The sequence below is a fragment of the Siphateles boraxobius genome, unplaced genomic scaffold (genome assembly GCF_051911475.1).
Source record: "Siphateles boraxobius isolate OS27281-9 unplaced genomic scaffold, OSU_SipBor_1 65, whole genome shotgun sequence".
Taxonomy (NCBI): domain Eukaryota; kingdom Metazoa; phylum Chordata; class Actinopteri; order Cypriniformes; family Leuciscidae; genus Siphateles; species Siphateles boraxobius.
The window spans coordinates 5,008,051-5,029,813 of NW_027509192.1; the positions used below are offsets into that span (position 1 = coordinate 5,008,051).

The 21,763-nt window shown below is 36.8% G+C and overlaps 2 protein-coding genes across 4 annotated transcripts; one reads left to right on the top strand and one right to left on the bottom strand.

Moving 5' to 3' along the window:
• Nucleotides 1-7,470: 7,470 nt before the first annotated feature.
• Nucleotides 7,471-15,068, bottom strand: cunh11orf24 (chromosome unknown C11orf24 homolog). 3 transcript variants are annotated; one of them, XM_077210358.1, is made up of 5 exons: nt 14,785-15,068; nt 14,121-14,161; nt 13,377-13,553; nt 9,559-9,696; nt 7,471-9,027 (listed from the first exon to the last, which is right to left on the bottom strand). In XM_077210358.1, exons 3-5 carry the CDS (start codon nt 13,522-13,524, stop codon nt 8,174-8,176), a joined length of 1,140 nt encoding a protein of 379 aa, XP_077066473.1. In that variant the 5' UTR covers nt 13,525-13,553; nt 14,121-14,161; nt 14,785-15,068; the 3' UTR covers nt 7,471-8,173. The 3 variants fall into 3 exon arrangements, with proteins under 3 accessions (XP_077066473.1, XP_077066475.1, XP_077066474.1); XM_077210360.1 differs by having other exon boundaries at nt 14,896-15,036; XM_077210359.1 differs by having other exon boundaries at nt 14,872-15,008.
• Nucleotides 15,069-15,428: 360 nt separating this feature from the next.
• Nucleotides 15,429-20,266, top strand: ap3s2 (adaptor related protein complex 3 subunit sigma 2). Its single transcript, XM_077210362.1, has 6 exons — nt 15,429-15,594; nt 16,021-16,112; nt 16,227-16,338; nt 16,713-16,784; nt 17,771-17,878; nt 19,762-20,266. The coding sequence occupies exons 1-6, from the start codon at nt 15,526-15,528 to the stop codon at nt 19,885-19,887; spliced, it is 579 nt and encodes a 192-aa protein (XP_077066477.1). The 5' UTR covers nt 15,429-15,525; the 3' UTR covers nt 19,888-20,266.
• Nucleotides 20,267-21,763: the final 1,497 nt, after the last annotated feature.

The window sequence follows — 21,763 nt, forward strand, 5'->3', positions numbered from 1 at the left end:
ATATATATATATATATATATATATATATATATATTATATTATAATATTGTGAAATATTATTACAATTTAAAATAATGGTTTTCTAATTTGATATACTTTAAAATATAATTTATTTATGAGATGCAAAGCTGAATTGGGCTCATTCCTCCAGGTTTCCTTGATCCTTTAGAAATCGTTATAATATGCTGATTTATTATCAATGTTGAAAACAGATGTGCTGCTTAATATTTTTTGGAACCATGATACTTTTTTGGGGATTCATTGATAAATAAAAAGTTAAAAAGAACTGCAATTATCCAAAATATAAACATTTTCTAACAATATTCGTTTTTTTCTATCACTTTTTTATCAATTTAACACATCCTTTCTGAAAAAAAAGAAATCAATTTCTTTCAACAACAACAACAACAAAAAATTCTGACCCCAAACTTTTGAACATTTTATTGTATCTTGTTACAAAAGATTTCTATTTTAAATGAACGCTGATCTTTTTTTAACTTTTTATTAATCAAAGAATCATGAAAAAGGTTATCACAGGTTATAAAAAAAATAGCACAACTATTTCCAATACTGATAATAAATCAGCATATTAGAATGATTTATGAAGGATCATGCACTGAAGATGGAGTAATGGCTGATGAAAATTAATCTTTGCAGAAATAAATTATATTTAAAGTAGCCTATATTAAAATAGAAAAACATTATTTTAAATTGCAGTAATATTTCACAATATTAAATTTTTTCCCTGTATTTTTAATGAAGTAAATGCAGGCTTGATTTGCATAAGATACTTTTTTTTAAAACATTAAAAACAGAAATGGTTTTACACCTTTGACAGGTACTGTAGCTACTGTAGCTTTTTTATTATTTCTTATTTTTATTTAAAAAACAGTTTCTTATTTTGTCCATTGGAGATTTTTATGTTGCATTCGGTTTTGTAGGTAATGTTTACTGTTTTATCATGATGTCGTGTGTTACCATGATGGTGTTTTATGTTTGTGTGTGTATCACAGTTATCTTTCGTTATGTTATCATGTGGGTGTCCAAATAAGTTATCAGTACAAACAGTAACAAACAGATTTTAATCACTCAAATAGGCTGGTATATTAACATTATGATGTATAGACATATATACAGTTACAAAATATAGTCAACAAACATCAACACTGTGAAATAATGAGTTTTGTCTAAACAGAAATAGACTTTCAGAAATAAATCCAGAAGCTTTAATGTAAAAAGAATTATAAAACTCAAATCTGATGTATTCAAAATATTGAAAAGTCTTCAAGAATGCACGCTGACTTTAAATCAGTGCATTTAACTTTTTATTAGTTATATTTAATAATAAAGACGCACAATGACTAATTGTGATGTTTTAAATCATAGGAAAATCTACATATGCACACTATAGCCAAGGTTGTCAACAGGGAAGGACAATGGGATCTCTTGTTCTGGGCCCTGATGAATGGAGCCCACTATAGGTCCACTATGGTATAGCCACATCAACCCTGGGGCAAAGTCAGGGACATGACATGACTCATTAAAAAGTTTAATTTCTATTTTTATGTTGTTGTTTAAAAAAGGGCAAAATATTGCAATGTAGTGATATTAGACCTTCAATTGTATGCAATGGAAGGTCTAACATAATTTCCCTTCCACTGAACTCATTCGGCTTCTGGTATCCCAGGGAATTTTTAGTATAGCAGAATTATAAAACCGTTTTAGGGAAATAAAAAGAGACCCAAATGAGTCAATATACCGAATGGCTCTTCTGGTATATTAGCAATTGACTAATTTTTAGTCTCGATTTATTTCCCTGAATGATTTTTATTATTCTGTTATTATCTAGAATTTGGTAGAAGTTGATGAGACATATTTGAGTTCTCTGATTGCAGATTTTGAATTATGAGTTCTGAAACATTAGGAGACAAATGTGAGATTAGTGTCTTCTGGAGTCGTTTTCTCTGTCGAACAATCTGAGAAACAATTGAGGTGTTAAAGAGATCTCATTTTGCTTTCCTACAGGGAGAGATGGAAGTTTTAAAATGCATAAAATTGTAAGTGAGTGACACATCAATTATTCTCAGCAGCTTAAACACGCCAAGCTTGGCACAGCCTTCTCCTTTTAGTTGCTAGCCTGTTATGTTTCTTTATGCTCATATGAATGCTCATTTTATAAAAGGGTAAAATACAATGGTGCAAATTTATTTCGGTGCTGAGTCCTGAGGTGCTGTAAACATCAAGGATCAAACTGAACCCCTGGCAGAGGGGGTGAAAGCCCTCATTGGGTTGAATGGTAAAGTTCTGCAACCGACTCCAAATTCAAAGTGAAAGCATATGTGCGCGGTAGTGCGTGTGAGCGAAGCAGGCAGTAATTCCTGGGCCTAGAGAAATATGCTGTAATGAAACCTGCCTTTACAGTCACCTGTGCAATAGCTCTCGGCGTTCTCTTTGATCCGCAGAGCACTGCGCGCAAATAAAAAATCACTTTCTCCACTGCCCGTTGTTACTTTTGAATATTAGACTTTGCATTAATGCATCCAAGACTTAATGCAAGACATATTTCACGCATAACAGATGCCATCTGGAACAAGTCCTCTTTAAACAAAGGGGTTTATAGAGGCATCATGTCAATGTGCTTTGCACTAACCCTGTTGCTTGCTACCTATACTTTTCACTGGAAACTCATTGTCAGGATTTCATAGTCGGCCTGAAGCTGTGCTGAAATATGTGTCTGCCACTTAATTACACAACCATGGAAAACAGCAATATTGTGCTGAAAATTGTAGCAAATAAACGGCTAATAGCGGAGTATCAATACCAAACCATCAAAACAAATGAGAGGCCCACTGTTTAGTTTGGAGAGCGAGTTTAACATTTTTATTGGAAATTCATCAGTATTGTTTCTCTTTTGGCATGAAGTAAAAATTTAGGGAGAGATTGGGAAATTTTGAGGCCTGAGACCATTCCTTTGAGAATTACGAAAATGCAGCACTCGACAAGAAATGTGGTAATCATAGGTTGTGAAAAGATGGTTTTTAAGGCCAGAATCAGGTCAGCAACTAGTCCCACAACCGCTTGGAGAAGATAACAACGGACTCCATGCTGTATCCCGTGCTTCTCTAATAAAATCCACATTTCAAAGAACTGTTGTTGTGCTTCCCCCCAAAACAAAACCGTCCCCTGGTGAGCTTGTTGTAAAGGTGTCAGCCCACCTTCCTTTCAACTCGTTATTTTCTTCCTTGCCAATTAAACTTCCAGACCTTTAAAATTAGACAATGTGCATCGCACATATCCAAGGTGCAATTATTGGTTGACAGATGTGGCTTGTTTATGTGTGGCATCCTGTTTACTCCAAAGGCTGAATGATATATACTACTCATAAAACACTTTGAAACCATGGGAAACTTGGGGCCCATGGCTCCATAAGCGAGGAGACTCCTTGAATTTATGCATCCTTTTCTGCTTGGTCATAAACCAGAATGAAGACAGAAAACAAACTGGACGAGCTATGAGCCAGGATTACAACTCAACGGGAAATCAGAGAATGCTGCGCCCTGATTTTTACCGAGACCTGGCTCTCAGATAAAGTCGCAGATTACGCCATTAAGCTACAGACTCACTCTGTTCACAGAGGGGACCGAAGTGCAGCGTCTGGTAAGGTTAAAGGGGGAGGTGTGTATGTATTTGTAAACAACCCGTGGTGTGGAGATATACGGACGGCTGATGAATACTGTTCCCCAGATGTGGAGTTTTTATTGTTGAAGTGCCGTCCTTATTATATACCGAGGGAATTTACTGCTGTGTTTTTGGCCGCTGTTTACATCCCCCCGCGAGCTAATCCCACGGTAGCACTCAGTAAACTCCACGACGTCATCAGCGCTTTAGAAACTGCTCATCCTGACGCTGTTTTTATTGTAGCTGGCGAATTCAACCAGTGCAGCTTACGGACTGTCTTCCCCAAACACCATCAGTATGTGGACATTCCCACCCGTGATAAGAACACTCTTGATCATGTTTACAGTAATATACGTGGTGCATACAGGGCTGCACCCCGCCCCCACTTCGGACACTCAGATCATATTTCTTTGTTTCTGTACCCTGCTTACAGACAAAGATTGAAAGAAGTACACCATGTCACCAAACAGGTTAAACTCTGTACCCCGGAGACTGAGAGCACCTTGCAGGACTGTTTTGCCCTGACAGACTGGGATGTGTTTGAGGCTGCAGCCAACCCAGAGGACTCTTCCGTCAGTGTACAGGATTATGCTGAGTATGTGACTGGGTACATCAGCACTTGTGTCGATAACATCGTGCCCACCAAAAAAGTTAGGAAGTTTCCAAACCAGAAGCCCTGGATAAACACTCAGGTTCGTCACATGCTGCGTGCACGCTCTCTTGCATTTAGATCGGGCAATGAGACCGAGTACAAAGCTGCGAAGTATAGACTGAGGAAAGCTATCACAGCTACCAAGAGGCAGTACAGAGAGAAGCTGGACAGCTTCTATTCCACTGCTGACTCAGAGCGGATGTGGCAAGGCTTGCAGCACATCACAAACTATAGGACTACCACCAACAACATCATCTTAACAGACAGCCTGCCGGATGACCTCAATACATTTTATACCCGCTTTGAGGCCCTCAACCACACTGCAGAAAGAGGGCCCACGCATACCTGGACCACCCAATCCGCCTTCCCCCCACTATCTATTTCAACAACCCAGGTACTTAGTTCTGAGGAAGATCAACACCCGTAAAGCAGCAGGACCAGACAACATCCCGGGCGGGCCCTCAGAACATCTGCCAATGAGCTGGTTGATGTTCTTACCTCCATCTTCAATCTCTCCCTCAGCCAGTGCACCATTCCTTCGTGCTTTAAGACCACGATCATTGTTCCCTTGTCTAAAAAGAGCACATCCACCTGCATGAATGATTATAGACCAGTGGCACTCACTCCAATCATTATGAAGTGTTTCGAGAGAGTGGTGCTGGCCCACATTCAGAACAGCATACCAGACACTCTTGACCCCCTGCAGTATGCCTACCGGTCCAAAAGGTCCACCTCTGATGCCATTGCTACTGCTATTCACTATTCCCTCTCTCACCTGGAAAATAAGGACTCATACCTAAGGATACTTTTCATCGACTACAGTTCTGCCTTCAACAAGGTCATCCCTCATAAACTCATTCCCAAACTGTCCACACTTGGTCTGCACCCCCCACTATGTGACTGGCTCCTATTTTTCCTGACTGGAAGGCCTCAGTCTGTCAGGATCGGTAAAAGGACTACAGCAAGAATCATCACAAACACTGGTACTCCGCAGGGCTGTGTACTCTGTCCCATTCTCTACACCCTGTTCACCTATGACTGTGTCGCCTCCCACAAGGACAACATCATCCTGAAGTTCGCGGACGACACCGCAGTGATAGGACGTATCACTGGCGGTGATAAGGCAGCTTACAGGAGCGAGGTGGCCAGTCTGGTGTCCTGGTGCGGAGACAATAATCTTATCCTCAACACAGAGAAGACGAAGGAAATGATAGTGGACATGAGAAAGGAGAGGAGTACGCATCAGCCACTGTTCATTCGGGAGCGTGAAGTGGAAAGGGTGAGCAAATTTAAATACTTGGGTGTACACATTAGTGAGGACCTCACTTGGAAACCATACGTCACGCAGCTGGTTAAGAAGGCCCAACATCGGCTGTATTTTCAGAGGAGGTTGAGGAGGTTTGGCATTTTGTCTAAGATCCTCAACAACTTCTACGGCTGCGTTATTGAGAGTGTCCTGACTGATTGCATCACTGTGTGGTACGGCAGCACTACTGTTATCGACCGTAAACGTCTACAGAGAGTGGTGAAGACTGCAAAAAAGATTACCAGGACTCCATTGCCCTCTGTAGAGAGCATATACCATCATAGGGTCATCAGGAGAGCTGCTTCCATCCTCAAAGACCCCTCCCACTCCCAGCACGGACTGTTCACACTTCTACCCTCAGGACGGTGGTATAAAAGTGTGAAATGCAGGACTTCAAGGCTGAAGAACTCTTTTTTCCCTTCTGCCATTAGACTCCTAAACAGTTGATAGGAGTTTGCAACCATGGACATAACTGTTTAACTTATTGCTCTACTTAATTGTACTATCTTATTTTTTATTGTTTTTATTAAGAAATTTACTACTAAGAAATATATTTTTGGATGACATTGTATTTATTTTATGACATTTAACGTGGACAACAAAGTAAGAATTTCATTGTACAGGGAAACTTGTTTTCTGTCTGTGCATATGACAATAAACTCTTTAAACTCTTTGAATTCACCCTCAAGTTGTTCCGAACCTGAATGAATTTCTTTCTTCTGCTGAACCCAAAAGAAGATATTTTGAAGAATGTCAGAAACCAAACAGTTGAAGGGCCCCATTTTCTTCCATAGTATTTTGTCCCCTTCTCCATACAGTGGAAGTAAATGGGGCCCTTCAACTGTGTTGTTACCCATTTTCCTAAAAATTTCTTCTTTCGTGTGCTGCAGAAGAAAGAAAATCATACAGAAAAAACTTGAGGGTGAGTAAGTGATGACTGAATTTTGGATTAACTATCCCTTTAAACAGTAGGATACCCAGATGATTGTTTTCATTGAAAGCTATAAAGTTAGCCAAAATAGTTAAATAGCAAATAACAATTACTCACATGACTGCGAATGGTAAATTTAAAAAAAAAAAAAGTGGATAGGCTGATGATTTAAAATGTAATGGGGAAAATTTTGTGTGCGCCCATTTGCTATTTCTTAAGATATCGTGGCAACAAATAACAAAATGTAAGCTGTGATGTCTGAATTTAAGAATAAATGACTCTTATGAACTACTTCTTTTTAATGAGTCAAGTTAAAAAATAAAAAGATTCACAAAACAGCCCCGAAATCAGCTTGAATCAGATGTACCAAATCTGTGAATCATTTTAGAGTTCTTACACAGTCTATGGTTCTTACTGAGTTCAAATCTGATTCTTCACTGAACCGAGTCATTTGTCGGTTATGCCCGATTCAAAATGAGCCATGGATCTTACTGCATATGTGATACTGTATACGTTGTTCATGACAACGTGCAACTAAAGAGACATAATACTAACATGCAATCTACCAGTAATAGTATTCTAAAAAATACATTTAATTTTTAAAAATATATTGTTTGTTTTTTTAGCGTAGGCCTACAAGACTGCAGCCTAGTTAGTTAGTCTAAATGTTTCATTTTAGTTTCCTTTTTTTATTAAGAGCACTGTCATGTGTTAATGTTCTTCTCAAATGGTGACCATTTAAAATTTGGGGGGTGAACCATCTCTTTAATATACTAAGTGGAGGGAAATACATAGAAGCTCCATGATGATGGAAGTTCTTTTTTGGTGGAAACTGGTGCAAAGATTTCAGCTATACCTACATGGATCACAGAGATTTCATTTCACACAATAAAAAAGACAGAGTGCAAAGTAAGTTTTCTTTATTATACATCTTTTTAACAGTGCAGCTATTAAGACTTACAAAATAATTTTGGCACATATCAAACTGTCATACTTCATACCATCCTCTGATCCCCAACTAACACAATCATCATCATCATCATCATCATTTCTTTGTTCCAGACACTATATAAACAATGGCTGAGTTATTCCCTTGGCTTTACAATAATGTGCTTCTGTACCACAATTCCTGGTTTGGCATTTATTCGTCACTCACACATACAAAAAAAATAGAATAGGGGGAAAAAAGGCATTAATTCATAATTCCTTAAATGTTCCTGAACCGCTCTGACAAACATAAAAAGGCAATTATTGCAGCAAACTCATCAGCTGCAGATGAAACACTGAACATGACAGATTAGACTAAACATTTCCAAATATTGCACTGTGAATCCCTTATAATGACATTCGTTGAACGAAGGTTGAGGGCTAAGTTAATACTAAGGCTTCAGCCCCATGTGCCAAGAATTATGTGGAAGATAAATCTGCATAGAAACAAAAGACACGGCACACACACTCACTCGAGCACCAGCTAGATTCCCATAACTAAAAGTCGCACAGGTCTTCGAGCGCTTGAAATGCGAGCGAGTGCTACCAAGGGGCCCCAAACCAGAGTCAATCTGCTACCAAATGGAAATACACTGAAATGTAAAACACAAATTCCGCATCAGACCCCCGAATCGGAGTACATTCCATTGATGAGATAGTCGACCTGAGTGTAGTCCTTTCGCTTGTAGCTCTCGTACCCTTGTTTGAGAAACAGCGCCACCGTGACCACGAAAAAGAGGAGGCCAAACAGAAGAACGGCCAGCAGAGAGCTTGTGTTCAACAGGTGATTGGTCAAAGAGTTTCCGGCTACATCAACAATGGCTTGGTCTCTTTTGGGAATGTCCTTAGGCAGTTTGGATGCCACTACTGAGGGGCTCATTGAGGTTTTTGGTGTGGTTAGCATTGGCTTCTCATCTGAGGATTTTGGAATGGGAGAAGTTTGTACTGGTTTAGAGGAAGAATTGGATGAAGGTGTTTTAGGCACTAATGGTGAGATGCTGACGGACAATTTGGTCCCTGAAGGTGAAGGCTGTTTTGGAATTATGGTTTGTGCAACTGTTGCGGAGGTGGTTGTTGTGCTGGTAGTTGCTGAAGAGGGTTTAGGGCTGGTTGTGGTTGGTTTGGGTGTAGTTGTGGTGGTAGATGTCATGGCTGTTGTAGTTGTGGTGGTAGATGTTATTGCTGGTTTTGTTGGAATGGTTGCTGTGATCACTAGTTTTGGCACCGCATCAGCTGTGGCGGATTTCTCTGTTGAATTTGTCAGCAGGTTGGTGATCGCTTTAGTTGACAAGTCGTTTTGTAAAGTGGTAGGTTTTGTAATAGCGGAATTCGTGGAGATGGAGACGTTAGCTTCAGAGGCCGATGGGAGTGTGGTATTAGATGAAGAACCGTCTAGAGAAGATTGGGAAGAGTTGGTGCCAGAAAACACATGGAGAAGCACCAATTGTCTAATCGAATTATTATTGTCAGAGTCTGCAAAAAAAAAAGTTTGAGTTGGTAAACAGTTGACATGGCTGATATTCTGGAACAAATGAGATGAGATCAAATATGATGAGGTAATCGTAAGAAAACAATTCGGTTCAGTTGGAGCAGTGTGTTCTGATTCACAAACAAATTACTCTTGCCATTCTTTTTAATACATCACAACATATAGTGCAACCAGTGTAGTCTGATTCATAAAACAAAATACTCTAAAGAGTCATTTGTGTGTGAATTGTGACTACATTGGTTGTGGTGTTTTAAATTCTTTAAAAAGAACCAGCACATAAATTAGTTATTTAAAAAAGAAAAGAAAAAATGACTGAGTAAATTCTGTTAATGAATCAATTAGAAAGACTCACAATTTACTGTTTTAGTATATACAGAACAGTGTAACGAATCATTCCAAAATAAGAGGTAAAGTTACTGTAGAAAAATCAAATACTTACAAAAGATGAAAGCACAAACATATATAACACAAATGCAGAAAAGTCAAAGTAAAGGTATTAGCATTTGTGGTCGCACCTGTTTCTGCTAACAGCTCGCTGAACTTCGTACCACTTCCACAAGAAGAGTTCTGGGTATTATTTGGGCAGCTGATCAGTAAACACAGATGTTGTTCTACATTAACGATAGACCTCAAACAAGATTCACCTTCAGGACCTGAAAAATTAAGAACAAACAAAATCAACAAGACTTCCTCTTCAAAGAAGCAGTTGCATAAAATAAAGCTTGTCTGCAGTCAATTTTGATTGACTTCAAACCATGTAAGATTGCTGAATTGTTACTGCTGAGTAAATGAGTCAGTGCCATAGTAAAAAATAAATAAAAATTTCAACCAGAATTGTGAATGCGAGTTTACAGACTGAATTGAATGATTTGCTTTTTAAAAAAAAAAAAATATATATATATAAAACAAACACCAGTAGAGTCAAACAATTCACAAACAATTGACTCTTAACAAAATCTGAACAAATTATCCAAAAAGACTAACAAGTTTGAACATCAGTCTGAATCCTTCCAAAATAGGAGGTAAAGTTGCTGAAGGAAACGCATCATATGCAAATATATGCACAAGAGAGGAAAAACTGAAACATACAGTACATTACAGCAATATGGACGTTCCCAGAATAGCATAATCAAAATTTCCAATATGACAAAAAAAAGACACTTTGTGCTACCAATAATCCAAATTTAAGAGGACAAATAACCTAAACTAAGTTTCTAAAGGCTGTTTTTAGAGTGTCAAGGCCAAATATATTTTACAGCCTGCTCTAAAATGTGAAATAAAATGAACATTGCAATCTGTGACTCATTAACCTCAGTTGTTTTCATTGGGACAGAGACATTCCCTGAAAGCTCATTACTGGATGTCAAACTGCATATCCTGAGCTCTGCAGTCTTCGGGAACGAGCAACGTCTGGGAAGAAAAACAGGCCTTGCCGCACCTCTCTTTGATCCCCTCCCAGCAGCCGTGTGTGTGTGTTAGGTACTGCACACCTCAACCTCCACATCAGTCTCCACTCTTTCCCTTATTCCCACTTCCCCTGATTACTTAACCAGGTGGCTGCAGCACGGCAGGACCAACGGGGCTAGAAAGAATTAGCTTGCACTGGCACCGCAGAATGCTCCAAAAAGCCCCCGTTTCCCTTTTCGGACCGAGCCAACAGACACTCATTCAGCGTTTAAAGCTCCAGGTGAATCAATAATCAACCTCGGTGACGTGAAAAATGCCGATTGAATCATCTCTTGGTCAGCGTTGACGCACTAAATCGATAGGCCAGCTGCATCGTGAGCATTTTTTCCCCTTTTAAACACTTCTCCAGCTGTTTAAAGCAGAAAACGCAAAAGCGAATGGAGTCCGGTGTGAAATCGTAGAGGACCTGTCAAGACTTTTGCAGTCGCCACCGGTCGCCACAAAGTGCGTTTGGTCTTTGACGTGCCGAAAAAACACACCGTTCCCTGCGCTGGAATGTGGAATGCTTATGTATTTATAGCTTCCCATCATTCCAAACATTTAAGACTTCCAGATGGCGGTGGTGATTCTGACCTTGCTTTCGATCTCCATACGGTTAACGTGGCGGACACTCAATACCGACTGCGTACGTGCGTGTTATCAGGCGGGGGCAGGGCCAGCCGCTCTACCCACAAACACAAAGCCAGGGTGCCCCGGGGTCATTTCGGCTGTCTGCGTGTTTACAGAGGTGGGGGGATAGTCAAGTTCAACGTGTGTGGCCAAAGCAAGAGGAGAGGAAAAGTGATTTAATTTATATATATATATAAATAAATAAATAAACAGCATGTAGAAGGGTACAGCCCGCTGAAGCAGCGCCTGGCGCATAAGCAGAACAGCCAGCCCAGGCCTCTCTTTCATCTTAAATGCGAAACATATGGCCCTCTTTGAAAGTGCACGCACTTCAAAGGAAAGACGTGATGTAAAAAGACAAAACAAAACATATGGCATTACTTTAAGAAAAATATGATATTCTGCAGGTACCCTGTTTTATCTCTGAAGGTAGCACAGAGACTGCATTTTATTCTCAAGGCCTTAAAGAAACAAAGAAAAAGTAAACCGGCTGATTTAACTCTTGGAAATAGTGGAAAAGATTCAAACAAATCTGTCATTTACATTTTCCGCCTGTCTTATATATTTGCACGAGTCGACAATAAGGATGGACACAGGAATGTCACTTGCCTTATTGAGACAGAACTTAGCTGATCATGCACATGCATCATGTTGCAAACTTAAAGGGATTGTTCACTCAAAAGTGAAAATTCTGTCATCGCTTACTCACTCTCATGTTGTTCCAAAACATGCATGACTGACTGACTTTTGCAGAACAGAAAAGATGATATTTTAAAAGTGCTTCATACAATGAAAGTCAATGAGGTCCAATGTTGTTTGGTTCCCAGGGTTCTTTAAAATATTTTCTTTTGCGTTCCACAGAAGAAAGTCATACAGGTTTGGTGACTGAATGTTTATTTTTGGGTGAAAATTGTTTTCTCTGACATTGAAATTCTAGCTTACACTGTTCTAGCAAATTCTGCTGATGTAGATATGACACCATGGTAAAGTTCTCAAAATGGTTTGCATCAATGAGGTTTTGTGCGAAAAACTGTATCCATGTAACTACTATATATGTATTTTAGGTTATATAAATTGGTCTTTGACATTTAAATAAAAAACCTGATACAATGCATCTTTTTGAGTCATGAACAATGTGTTTAAACAAGTTTCAGTTGTTAAAGAAGATTTAAAGGAGTTTAAATATTTTTTTTACTGTTTCTATGTCACATAGTACAACCAAAATGTTATATGTAAATATTATATGTATGTATGCATGTATGTTTCTATGTCACATAGTACAACCAAAATGTTATATGTAAATATTATATGTATGTATGCATGTATGTATGTATGTATGTATGTATGTATGTATGTATGTATGTATGTATGTATGTATGTATGTATGTATGTATGTATGTATGTATATATATATATATATAGTTGTACCACCTGACATGGAAATTGTAAGAACCTTCCCATACTTGAAATTAGCAATTTGTACCAGTATTCGAGAGAGCCCTTTACAAACCTTTTCACTCTGGCACAAGGATCAGTTGGGGTCCACTGGATGATGCATTATCATGTTTACTGGTTATTACCTTGTCATAATAAAATATTCATAATAAAAGAGCCATGTTTCTTTGCAGTTGTGCCACCCTGACATTTGGGAATATACAAATTGCTGGACAAAAGTTTTTCAATTCTCTCAACAAATGTTTTAGACACCATTTTAAATAGTTTTCTTAATCTGTTAATTTGTACGGACAGTTTAACCACCTGACATTTTTTTGGGGGGGGGGGGGGGGGGGGGGGGTGGGATACTAATCAAACGTACTTAAAGTGAATTCAAATTAAATAGGTTTTATAAAATAAAAAGAAGAAGAAAATCAAGAATTTGTTATTTCATATTTAAACATTAAATAAATTAAAAATAATTTAAATATTATTTTAAAAGGAAATAATGCACTTGGACAAAAAAATATGCATGTCATATCATTGAGCCAAATATATATTTTTAAATGGTTTCTTTTTGTTAATAAAGCTTGACATTAAATAAAATATAAATATAATAATAAAATATAAATAGTAAAAATAAGCCCTGATGTGTCATGTATTTCTGGCAAATGCTACCTTAAATAAATGAAAAAACATAATAATAATGGTGGTTTCTAAAGTTGTAATTATTGTTATCCTATCAGTTAATACTTGAATGAAAACAGAATAATATCTATTCAGAAATAATTAATTTCTGTTATAGCCCTAGAACTAGACTTACAAAGTTTCACGTCACAATCCTCTGGTCTTTCCACAGTCTCATTAAAAACCATCTCGAAGCCGTTCTTCAAATGCATGGGCGCACATGGAAGCACAAGGAACCCAAAGATGGGCAGCAGGACCAGGACGGGGTGGACAGTCATGATCATAATGAGAGAGAAGGTCACATCCCCAACATCTGTGGGATATACAAAAGCAATGTTTGATGAAACTGTAACTCAACCCTATTTTTCTTAAATACATTAGATAGATAATAAATTGTATCAGAGAAGGGAGTGAGAATAAACATAAATGTGATTCAATTGCGCCATCTATCACACATTCCAAAACACTACTAGAACAAACTTTGAAATTTCTTCTGGTCTACCTCCAAAACGGCTGTTTCACAATCCTATCAACTAAGACTTATACCATAAGTGCAATAAAACACATACGCATAATATACAGTTACCTTTTTATATTAATTTTCAGTTTATAAGCTCCAATTTTAAAGTAGCGTAAGGTCTAATCTCTTGTCTGTGCTAGAAAATGTGATTTGCTGCACTGATCAGGCTGTTTTGGGTATAAGGAAGTTTCAAAAGTGAATAAATAGGTCTTGGGCTCAGCACATAAATCTCTGCCACACCCCTCAGAACGCCTGGTTACTGCCACACTGCAAACAGCACTGAAGGGCTCACTGAACCCGTTCCAGGATGTGCAGATCATATGACTTCCATCCAGGCTTGAACAAAGGAATGAAACTCACTCAGAGATGAAGCAGATTATTCACGGATGGTCCGTCCTGAGCTGGAATAAAACACAGAAAAGAAATAAAGCAGTCTGTAGCTATTGAAAAAGAGCAGGGTTAAATCACACCCAAAGAACTATCAGCAAATAATCCTCAAGCTTTGTTGCATAAACCCTCTAGTATTGTGTCTTATCCCTTTATAGTTTAAGAAAAAATAAACCATTAAGGGATAAGACACACATTACTAAAGGGTTTATAATTTAAACATACACTATAATGAAGTTTAACATACAATTGCATGCTGGTACAAATCACAAATTCTTAGCTGTGTGCATTATTATGGTTACTAACACCTTAAGAGTCAGTACTAAAGTAATGTAGGCCAGTTAAGCAGAGTGACCAGACACAAACAACACCATTGTTTGTTGTTTACAATGGAACGTTTGTTTTCTAACTATTTACATCTAGATATATTTTTCACAGACATACCCATCTTACTACAATATATATATATATATATATATATATATATATATATATATATATATATATATATATATATACTAATTACAAAATGGCTTAATTACACATGCGCTTAATGACTACAAGAAAATTAGAATACAAAATCGGTGCTAGCTATTAAAGCAATCTTGACAAGTAAAGCTCACGAGGATGCACTTACCAAACAAATACAAAGCTTCTTTCACAAAAAAATATCAGTTTGAATATCTGTAAACAGCAGCGTTTCCAAAACACTCTTTTTTTTTACCGTAGTAAGCAAGCAAATGAATACCGTCTCATTCCGCATGCAGTTTGCTTAATATCACTCTCCTGTCAAATGCTTCATATTTTAATTTGGGCTGTTTATGTAAGTAGCAGACAGACACGACACACGGCTGATGCGACAAGAGGAAATGCAGGACATCCGGGTCATGGTGCGGTTCGTGAGCGTGTCAAAATAAAGGTACTCAACTCATAATTCAATTTGAGTTTATTGTACGTAAGTGGACATTGATTAACGGAAGATTAAATTACATAAAATCGTTTTAAATTACCATGGTAGTCATCATTTTTGAAGTATAATGGGATCATATGTACCGTGTGATTAGTTTTGATATGAATATTAGCAAATAACGCTAACTAAATATAAATTAACAAAGTGAAGGTGAAAGAATGCCACTTAGCTCATCTACCAATGTCATCATATCTACCAGATGATGATGACATTGGTATTGGTAGATAAGCTAAGCGGTAAAAAAGAAGACACAATAATGTCTTTTAGAGTCTGAAGTTTTAATTCCAAGGACTTTTATAATGGAAAAAAGTAAGTCACGTGACACGGAAGTAGTCAGAGTATTTTTTGACAAGCAGAAGCTTCGCTAAAAGCGAGTAACCACATAAAAATAAACAAAAAAAAACAAGGATGATCAAGGCTATTCTTATTTTTAACAACCATGGGAAACCCAGGCTCATCAGATTCTACCAATATTTTGTAAGATAAGTGCATAAAGACACTGAACACTGCATTAGCCAGCTAGTGCCATTGACACAAGCAGCAGACTCATTTAATTAATTGATATTTATTAAATGTTTCGTAGTAAGAGAGTAAGGAATATGTATTTTAATATCTGATTTTTCATATTTTTCCAGCTTCAAGGTCTTACTGGAAAGTCAGTTCCTCATTTTTAATGCTTATTGTATGTAACGTTAGCCTATATCTCCACACACATGAATGTAAGAATCTATTACTATATCATATGTTCATAATCGTCATTTTTATATAATATTAAACCATTTTTTGTGGTCTATACTACTAGTGTTCACTTTTCTGCTCTGTGTATTTTTTAATATGTAATGATTGTATGTGAAAAACCAGGATAAAACAAGTTTTAATCAGTTTATCTTGTTTCTTTCACAGGCAGAAGACATGCAGCAACAGATCATTAGGGAGACCTTTCATCTGGTGTCCAAAAGAGACGATAATGTCTGCAATTTCCTGGAGGGTGGAAGGTGATATAATGCTTGCTGATATAATTTTGTATCTATATTTCAGCATCCATGACTTCATAAAAACGGATGCTCTCAAAGGTTATTTACTGTAGTTTTGCTTTTTCTTTTGCTTAGTTTGATTGGCGGCTCCGACTACAAGCTGATCTACAGACACTATGCCACTCTGTACTTTGTGTTTTGTGTGGACTCATCAGAGAGTGAGCTGGGGATTCTAGATCTTATACAGGTGAACATACTGCCATTCTCATGTTGTAGTACTGGCTTACAGCCACAAGGGGGTATTATGTTTTTCATATTGCCTACATACAGTATATTTTTTGAAGGCATTCATAAAGATCAGGCAAAGTTTACAATCCCTTTTAATGTAATTGTTCATTGACATGCCAGGATTCATTAATGCTCATTGAACAATACTAATATTACCTTTAAGTGCAGTAATTTAGTATATAACACTGCCATGTGATATCATGGTACTGTCACAGTACTTTTTTGCATGAGTGGTTGATTCCCTCCTTTTTTTTGTGTAACACAAAGTCTCTTTTAGAAATCTCTGTGAAAGAACATGTTGTTATTCACTATTGTACTTTATTTATCATGCAGGTCTTTGTGGAAACCCTGGACAAGTGCTTTGAGAATGTGTGTGAACTGGACTTAATCTTTCACATGGATAAGGTCAGTTTTCAGGTGTATGATGTTCACTTCATAATGACTTTTGCAGCTTTTTACCTCCTTGGTTATCTAAAAAGTGTCCTTTGGTGCTGTTAAATACTCATAACAGCATGAATAAATGGGAGTGGTCATAATTTGATCCATCATGTAAGGGAAATGTTATATGTACTGTAGATCAGAATATACTTTCTGATAATGTCCTGATGGTTTATGGCACCACTGTAAAATACGTTCATGATAGAAGTGTGCACTACGCTGGCTTCGTCAGTTATCTAGTCAATAATATTGTTTTATGAGTGAAAGGAATTGCAGGGAAATGATAATAGATGGCTTTTCGGTAACTTGATGGATTTGTTTCTGATAATGCTTTTTTAGTAATGTTTTATAATGCGCATGAGTAGTCCTGTGCTTGTGTATTTTTAGGGTTATTGTCCAGTCCAGTTTCATGCTCCGATTCAGTCAGTTGAGCGGTTTATGGCTGCTGTGTAAAAGTATTGATTTTAAATAAGTACAGTTTACAGTACAAATCAGATGTGATTAGATAAAAAAAGCCATACTACACATTAATATGTGAGTTCTTCTTGAAGCGGAGCCCATGTGCTTTCTAATCGTTTTCATGGTACTTTGATGTCATATATCGATCAGTGGATCAGTCAAACTCACTTACAGTGCGACCAAAAAAAAGAATTCTTATGAACCAGTTCTTATAGTGAATGAAATCAGACCAGTGTATTTCGATTCCCCAACAAGTGACTCTTACGAACCGGTTCTTTTTAATGATCAAAAACATAAGCAGTGTCCTAATTCAGAGGCTGCATCCTTCGAAGGACTCGGACTTCAGAAGCTGCGAAGGTCAGACTGAGCGTTGTTAAATAGGGTGGTCTAGCCTAGCTGTTTATTCATAAGTCATAATTGTATTAACTAATGAAAAACAAAGGCAGAACCGGATTCTCATAGTCTTGTAGGTTTAAGTTTTAGTTTTTTTTCAGGTCCATTACATTCTCCAGGAAGTTGTTATGGGCGGGATGGTTCTGGAAACTAACATGAATGAAATAGTCGCCCAAGTGGAGCTGCAGAATAGAATGGAGAAATCAGAGGTAAGTTCACATTTACATAGAGCAACCTGAACTCACTCCAGTTCAGCTGACACAGGTTCATGTAAACCTCTTTGCCTCAACTGAAACAGGAAGGAGAATTTTAAATAGTTTAATGTGACGCATACTATATGGTAATTTTTAACCAAAATCTAAAAGAAAAAAAAAATCAGGTTAAATCATATTCAAGTCAAGTCATCTTTAATTATATAGTGCTTTAAACAATACAGATTGTTTCAAAGCAGCTTTACAGTGATATCAGACACATTATGTTGTTCAGCTGAAGTCAGTTAAGTGTTGATTCAGTTCCATTGTAAAGATCATCAATTATTAAACTACTAGCTAATTTCATCTATAAAGAAGTTCTGCAAAAACAATGTCATCGTCCAGCTCAGTTCAATTCTAATACAACAGGGTTAGTACAGTCAGATAAATTCTATTGTTGAATATTGTGTGTTGTACAAATTCATTTTGTTTTTTACTGCATGTTTTACTCGGAGCCATTGGAATATTTGTGAAACGCTAGAAACATGAATGATATCTCAAAAGACATTTGGTCTTGTTTAGTATCATTTTGTTTTTCCTGAAACTATTTTGGCCGTAACAGTACATCATGTGAACAAACTAAAAATGATATCATGTAATGAACGGTGTCTGAGCAGATATCAGATTCATGGTCACCTGATATCCTATCTGGGGTCGAGGTGATCACCAATGTTTGACAACACGAGAAGTTAAAATGAGGAAGACAATAAAGTGCACATGGCTGAGAACAATGGAAACTTCCATATATGATGTTTAGCTAAAGACACTAGAAACGTGATGTTGATACTTCATGTCTTCCACTATGTACTTTGACCTGAAAATGGTCTGTCAGGCTGGGTCAGGTTTTCTTGTATAACTTCTGGTTAGTGTTTGAAATTTCTGAAAAATAAAAAAAATACTATTTCTAAATACAATGTTACATGTATTATAATAAAAATATTTGTTTATTTTATTTGTATTATATCTTGTATTGTGCTGGGTTTTGCCCTATAGGGATAGTTGCTTAGAAATGAAAGAAATTCTGTCATTAATTTCTCCCTCATGTCTTTCCAAACCCGTAAGACATTCGTTCATCTTCGGAACACAAATGAAGATCTTTTTGATTAAATCTGAGAGATTTCTGTCCCTCCATTGACAGCAATGTAACTGACACCGATGCTTCAAAAAGTTTATAAAGACATTGTAAAACTAATCCATATAAATTGGGTGGTTAAGTTAACATTTTATTTTAATGCTTTTATTCACGTTTAAATATTGATCAGCGAACATAAACAGAAGCTCAACCGAGTCTTCTTGACCCGTGAGAAGAACAAACCTCTTGGAGAAGCTCAAACGTGCTGCGTAACACAAGAATGAACCTCATTGGTTCTCGCACGACAAGCGAACATGCTTGGGCTTGAGCCACAACTGATGTGTGAGTTGATCAATGTTTATATGTGAATAAAAGCCTACATTCAATCTGTTCATCATATAAAGCGATTGTGTCTCTTCAAAAATGAATAATTCTAAAATTCATACGCTCAATTAATATGGATTATTTTTACGATCTCTTTATGAACTTTTTGAAGTCTAAAAATGGTAGTTGCGTAGCTGTCAATGGAGGGACAGAAAACTCTCAGATTTCATCAAAAAGGTCTTCATTTATGTTTTGAAGATGAACGAAAGTCTTACGGATTTTGGAATGACATGAGGGTGAGAAAATAATGACAATTTTCATTTTTGGGTGAACTATCCCATTAAAATCGGACTGATTGTATTGGGTCACACGATTTTGTTTATGAATATTATACACATCTGTTAATCTGGACTAAATAAAAGTGTTTTATTTATTTTTTTGGCAGGGTGGTCTGTCTGCAGCACCAGCACGAGCTGTTTCTGCTGTGAAAAATATGAACCTTCCTGAAATACCCCGTAACATCAATATCGGGGACATCAATATAAAAGTGCCCAGTCTCTCCCCGTTTTGAGTTTGCATGTCTGATCTCTGTGTTTTATCGGTGTCATTGTGTGTTGACATTCATTACCATAGATGCTTTCTCCCTAATGCTATTTATGGACTCCATGACTGACTGTCACATGAGGACTCTTACAAGTCCAAAGCACACTACAGGGTCCAATCATTTACAAAGTACCTTTTAATTTCAGACTTTGGTTTGTAGACAAATTGGTGTTCACATTTTTATCATAGTGTTGTTTTGTATTTTTCTGTAATGAAGCAACATTCTACAATACTAACGTGTGATTTTTGCCAACAGAATAACTATTAAAGCTATAAATGTTACACATGAATAATATATATTGAATGTTATACTATACTGTATCATTAAAATTATGTTTTTGTCCAGATTCAGGTCTCGTTTTTCTCAAAAATGGGCTCTTTTGTACTATTTCTGAGAGGTTCTTTTTGATTTACAGAATGTACATTACAGAACATGCCAGCAGTGTCACCAGTTCTAAACGTAGAATAAAATTTGGTCATTGTCTCTAAAAATATAACAATCATGGGGCCAGGTGTGTTTCATGTATGACAGAAGGTCAGTATAATTGACAAAGCATGGTTGTGTTCACCATGAGTTAGCAGTGTTATAAAATCAACTTTATTGCATTGGAAACTGAGGTCCTTAAAGGTGTGGTCAAACTCAAAATGAGTTCAAGGATAGCATTCGCATCATACAGCCAAAAAACGATAGCATATCTAGAAATCTCTGATGTCAGTTATCTTTGAAGACAGCGGTCTATAAAAGGTCAAGAGCCATCAGATGATAGATTAAGTCATAACTCTTAAGTCATTAACGACTTAGGCAGTTTTTTTTTGGAAATGCAGAATGTTTAAAAGCAAGTCTTGATTTCATGTTTATCAATAAAAAAAAAAGAATTCACTAATCCTGCCTTCTGATTAATGATAAAAATATTGCACACAGTAAATACAATATTTATTACATTCAAAAAATTACAACATGTTATATATAATTAATGACATGGCAAACAAAATGAGATAAAGCTTCGAGATTGCTAAATTGAGTTTTATGGAGTCTGCTGACTTTGTTGAATACCTCATTTATAGCATATTTAGGTTAATATGATGGGGAGATATCATAAAGTTTGATAATCAGTATACCTGTGGATGAAAGGTCTAACTAGAGTTATTGGCTATATTTTCTGAGATGCTAATCTTAATAATAAATAACCATCCCTGGAACAATGTTCTACCATAAAAAAAAACATGTATTCCAAAGGCCAAATCCATCTTTTATTTTACAGTTTTGGGGAAGTGCAGTTTAAAGTCCAGGCTGACGACCACTGAGGGAGGTATTTTTATAAGTTCACTTTTTACTAATCCTGTCTTTTGCTCCTGTAAACATAAGGCAATTTAGCTAAACTAAAGTTAAACTGTATGTTTTCCCTGAAACTGTATAGTTGAATTGCAGTGACGTAGTTATCCTTTAACAGTTACACCAGCAATTGGGTGTCTGTTCCAGCAGTTACACAAGCCTGTGTACAGACGCTTCTGAGGACATTGTCTTTTTTGTAAAGTGCAGATTGACCTAACAATAACATTTGATCATGTGTGGGGGATCTGATTCAAAATCAAAAGAAACCACGGTTTGATGTTTTTATATCATATATCAAGACAATATATTGATATAAATGTGTTCTTATGAATGTATTTTAGTGATTTGCGTTTCTATATATACAGTATATCTCTGGCCAAATTTTCCATATAATTAAAAAATTCTAAAATATATTTTAGACATATAGTTGCACTGTAGCCTATATATAGAAAATAGTTGCCTTATCCCAGTGTTTTGACTGTTTTGCTTGTCTCTTTTGAAATATATTTTG